The sequence below is a fragment of the Rhopalosiphum maidis genome, chromosome 3 (assembly GCF_003676215.2).
Source record: "Rhopalosiphum maidis isolate BTI-1 chromosome 3, ASM367621v3, whole genome shotgun sequence".
Classification (NCBI taxonomy): Eukaryota; Metazoa; Arthropoda; class Insecta; order Hemiptera; family Aphididae; genus Rhopalosiphum; species Rhopalosiphum maidis.
This window is the reverse complement of record NC_040879.1, coordinates 36,013,029-36,018,173: the sequence shown is the minus strand read 5'-3', so window position 1 is coordinate 36,018,173 and position 5,145 is coordinate 36,013,029. Positions and strand designations below refer to the sequence as shown.

The 5,145-nt window shown below is 35.5% G+C and overlaps 1 protein-coding gene across 1 annotated transcript; it reads left to right on the top strand.

Moving 5' to 3' along the window:
* Positions 1-495: 495 nt before the first annotated feature.
* LOC113558012 (cytochrome P450 307a1-like) lies at positions 496-4,917 on the top strand. The gene is given in 5 exon segments (XM_026963541.1): positions 496-826; positions 3,011-3,159; positions 3,161-3,863; positions 4,567-4,631; positions 4,633-4,917. Coding segments are annotated over 5 exon segments (1,500 nt in total). The 5' UTR covers positions 496-528.
* Positions 4,918-5,145: the final 228 nt, after the last annotated feature.

Sequence of the window (5,145 nt, the reverse complement as noted above, 5' to 3'; positions counted from 1 at the left end):
ATTGCCATCTACGAGCGTATAAAATATTAAATAATATTATATAGCGTGAAGTCTCTTTGTCATCGTCGTCATCTCCGTCACCGTCTCCTGCTCCACAGAAGACATTTCCTGTACGGTCCAGGTCTTACTGTTAACTTTATTTTTATTGCTTTTCCGCATCCGTTTGCATCGCTTACGATAATATACCCCCGTGGTAAAGCGGCCGAGGTCGAGTTTCTCTGTCACATCATCCGCAAACCCGTCGTTGCGATAATATTGCAAAAAATATCTCCAGTGAAGCGCCTTTGTGAGTGGGAGACTGGGCCAACTGTTGCGGTGGTCGCAGCATTCACAGGCGTACGCGTTGACGCGCATGCGCGCGTGCGTGCTCACCGTCGTGTGGGGTAGTCATCGGGGACGCGCTCAGTAAACCACCACCGGCCAACGGGCGGCAAACGGGCAGAAATGGACACCACGAACTGGGAAGTGGACGGGGTCGGTACCGTCGCCGTCGCACTATCTTCACTGCTGTTTGTGCTACTCCTCGTAATGGCAGCCGTGTCAGCGTGTCGTCGGCCGGCTACCGGGTTGAGCGGCCCGGTGGCTTACCCGATCATCGGAGCTCTGCACGCCATGGACGGGCACCGGGACAGGCCGTTCCGACGGTTTGCCGAGCTGGCCCGCCAGTACGGGCCCGTCTACGCCATGACCATGGGTTCGATGCCGTGCGTGATCGTCAACGATTATCCGTCCATCAAGGAAGTGCTCATCACCAACGGTTCCAAGTTTGGTGGCCGGCCCGACTTTCTCCGGTACAACGTGCTGTTCGCCGGCGACCGAAACAACTGTGAGTATATTATAACTGTTTTTGAATAAAAATCGATATCGTTGTTGAAATACGATATTAATAAGGTTTGGATATAAATGCTCTCAAGAATACCAAAAAATGCATTATTTAGTAAATAAATTTAAATTATTGTGTTAAACTAATAATAATATAAAAAAAATAAGTTACAAATTAAATTAGGTAAATTTGAATTACACTATCCATTTTAAGAGCTTCTTTAATATGTGTTTTGAAACTTAAATGATCGACAGTTGCCTGCCAACAAGCTTTTATATACTGAAAATGACCTCTCTATAGCAATATTGAGGTGATAGCAGCAGACTTGAAAAATGTCATATCGTTTAGCATTAAGTCTTCCGGAATAATAATTTCAGCCTTGTCTAATTTATAATCATATTACCTAATATTACCTGTTATTAATTTCAACATGAAAATAATTTATATTACGTAGTACTATTTAATACTGTAAGTACCTATATAAGTCAATTTTTCCAGCCATAATACGAGAAGTAAGTCATAAATGTACTAAAAAAATTAAAAAATGTATAAAAAACGTCAAAAATTGCGCTTAAAAGTACAAAATCAGCAAAATGCAAAAATATACCAAAACAATTTTGTGAAACACAGAGTACTTAGTACTTGGAATACATGTGTAGTATGGAAAGAATCAGTGTAAGACACAAATGCAAATGCATTGAAATCTAAGCTTTAGATATTAAATAACAATCAGGAATTAAACAAAAATAAGAAAAAAAGGAAAGATTAATTAGTTATAAGTAAATACCAAAATGAAAATCGAAGAAAAAAATAATTGAAAAGAAAGATAAAAAAAATACTGTACCTTAGATGTTTCTGATTGTGTACCCCATGGTCATTAGGTGCATACTAGATTAATAAGTCATTTCTTATTTTTATATTTTATGATTATTTTGTTCATGTTGTTAATTTTTTCTAATATAACTTGAACAATATTGTTATTTATGTATCATTTAAATTATTTACTAATACACTATGTTATATTTATTTTTAGATTACAATTTTTGTCATTTGTTATATTTTATTTCTTACATATTTTGTAGATGAGCTGATGCCTATGAATAAATAAATAGTAAATTATAACGTTTATATATATATATATATAGACGACAATACATCAATAACGTTATAAGTTATAAAAATAATTTGTAAACTTAGTTCTTTTCGCGGATTTGTAGGTATAATAATATATTGTAATGTTTTTAGGTCACTCGTTGTTTTTCGGAATTTCGAGAGGGGGTAGGCATCTAGATCCGCTAAACCTGTATCTAACGCCACTATTTATTATAATTATAGATGTATATTGTATATATTTATTTACGCTAACTGATTTAGTTGTTAATCAAATTACTAATAAAACGTCAAAATAAGGATTTATTATCTTATTATTTTGTATAGAAAAAATTGAATACTTACTATTTATTAAAGGATTTATTTGAGCTCAAACAATGTTCATTTTAGACTAAATAGTCAACTTTATTGAAAATAATTTTTTAAGTTATAGGACTTTTCTTCTTGAGTATTTTGTTTTAGGCGTTTTAGCACTAAACATCAATTCATCAATTTTAAACACTAAATATTATAATATTGTACATGAACTTCAGCCACTTATTTTTTCACTTTATGATTTATTTATTTAATCGTATAGTATTCTATAATATTTAATAGTAATACTATATTTAAGTTTATAAATTAAACAGAAAAAGGAATTTAACAATATTAATTTTAATATTAATAATATATTTTAATATACATTTTAGTAGAGTTTATTTGATAATTATGTTTATATTTATAAGTGTAAAGAGATAAGAATTATTGTAAATATTTTTTATTTTGATAAATAAATTACCTATATTACATTTTAATAAAACAACAATTATCAATTGTTATTTTTAATAAAGAGATTAAAGACTACCTGCTATTGCTTTATTTTATATTTGTATTGCTTTCTTTACATAATATTGTAACTTTTGTTAACATGTACACTATAAAACAATTTTTAATAAAAGTTAAAAAAAAAAGTTATCGTAAATTTGATACGGTACGTAAATTATCTGATAAGTTATCAAATATTTTTTACGTAAAATCCGTACCACAATTTTGGAAAATCTGATTAATCACTACATATAATTGTTGTCTTTTCTTTAGCGTTGGCATTGTGCGATTGGTCATGGCTTCAAGAGACCAGACGGAAGATTGCTCGAACATACTGTTCACCCAAAGTATGTTCGTCCAACTATGGACTGCTAGACTCTATAGCGTCTGATGAATTAGAAGTGTTTTTAAAATCGTTGGCCTGCTATTACCGTTCACGGTTCTGAGCGTGTGGTGCAGGTGAAACAGCCTTTACTGATGGCCTGCGCAAACATGTTCACACGGTTCATGTGTTCGACACAATTTGATTACGGTGACCATGAGTTCCAGACCATGGTCCGAACGTTTGACGAGATATTTTGGGACATCAACCAAGGTTACGCGATGGACTTCTTACCGTGGTTAAAGCCATTTTACGTGGGCCACATGCGAAAGCTGTCTACATGGTCGGTGTACATTAGACGTTTCATGATGGATGCTATCGTATCAAAGAGGAGCAGCTACACAAAGGCTGTGTCAGCTACAATGGATAACGACTGCCAAGGTAATGATGACGAGGACGACGTCGAGGAAGAACCCACAGACTTTACGGATGCTCTACTCATAAACTTGCGCAAGGAGCCTAGGCTCCAAATGGACCACGTGTTGTTTGAACTGGAAGACTTCATCGGTGGTCATTCGGCCGTCGGCAACATGGTCATGCTCACCCTGTCCATGGTGGCCACAAGGCCACACGTGGCCCAGGCCATTCGAGACGAAGCCCAACAAGTCACTGGTGGCCAACGTTTGGTACGTCTCTATGACAAACCGAACATGCCATACACCGAGGCCACTATGTTCGAGACTCTGCGTGTCATTTCATCACCCATTGTGCCTCACGTGGCAACCGAGGACACTACCATCAGAGGTAAAGAAAACAATAGTCCAGAAAAATACGAATGTTAATGAAGAGACTAAAATCTTGGTTTACTTGGAAATTCCTTAGGATGTCGTGGGGGTTTCTACAACAAGTCTGTGGAAATCGTATGAATACTGGGTTCGTATACCGATGATACCTAATTCTAATGGGTGGTAAACCCAAATCGGACAGTATTAGAAAAAAGTAGTTAATTTAGAGATGATACATACAATAAACTACAATCGATAATAAATAATACATTTTTTCAATTTTTACGAACTATGTAGCAAATCGTTGACAAAATATTTTTCGATCTTAATGGGTGCGATGATTAAATTAATAATTTATCAGAAATAACAATTTTTAACATGCCTGCATTGGAAATAGGGAAAAATATTTAAAACCAATCGCGATACCCCTGCAGGCAGGCGGTTTATAGCCAGGAATTTTAAGGGGGGTGTTATTCAAAATTAATCGACAAAATTGTACACATACGATTAATAACTTTACGTATACTTTATTGTACAAACGCATTACAATTGTTTTTGAGAAAAAATGTAAATCTGTGAGTATACCATGGCTGATACTACACCTGAAACACCCCTCTGGCAACGCGCCTGCCCGCAGGGTTGGTTAAATAATACTTATACATTTATAAATTATATATTGTTTTAATAAAACATGTATTTATGTTTTGGTTGCTTTTGTATAGGATTCAAAATATCAAAAGGCACATGTGTAATCATTAACAACTATGAAATCAACACTAGTCCGGCAGTACTGGGATAATCCTAGCGTATTCGACCCCAATCGTTTCATACATCACAAATCCGGGGCAAAGTCATGCATTCGAAAGCCGGAATATTTTCTGCCGTTCAGCACCGGTAAAAGGACGTGCATTGGACAGCAACTGGTTTCCGGATTCGGGCTAGTACTGCTAGCCGGCATACTACAGAGGTACGAAGTAAAGGCCACTGCTGAATTAGCGATACCCGAGGCGCGACTGGCTCTCCCACCCGACACGTATCCGTTGATATTGACACCGCTCAACGGATCTCTATAGAATCAGATGTTGTATGTGTGGTATATATCATCGACATTAGGTTAAAACGGCATTTCTTATCACTACTCATTGAATTAGTAAGTTTTTGTTAATATCCAAGTACATATTTATAGGTACTGATTCAAAAAACTGTTTGATTTTAATTTATTCGTATATGTAAAGGATTGAAAATATTTTATACACGTTGATGTTGGATTCAGTAGCGTATTGATAGGTAATAGGTATATT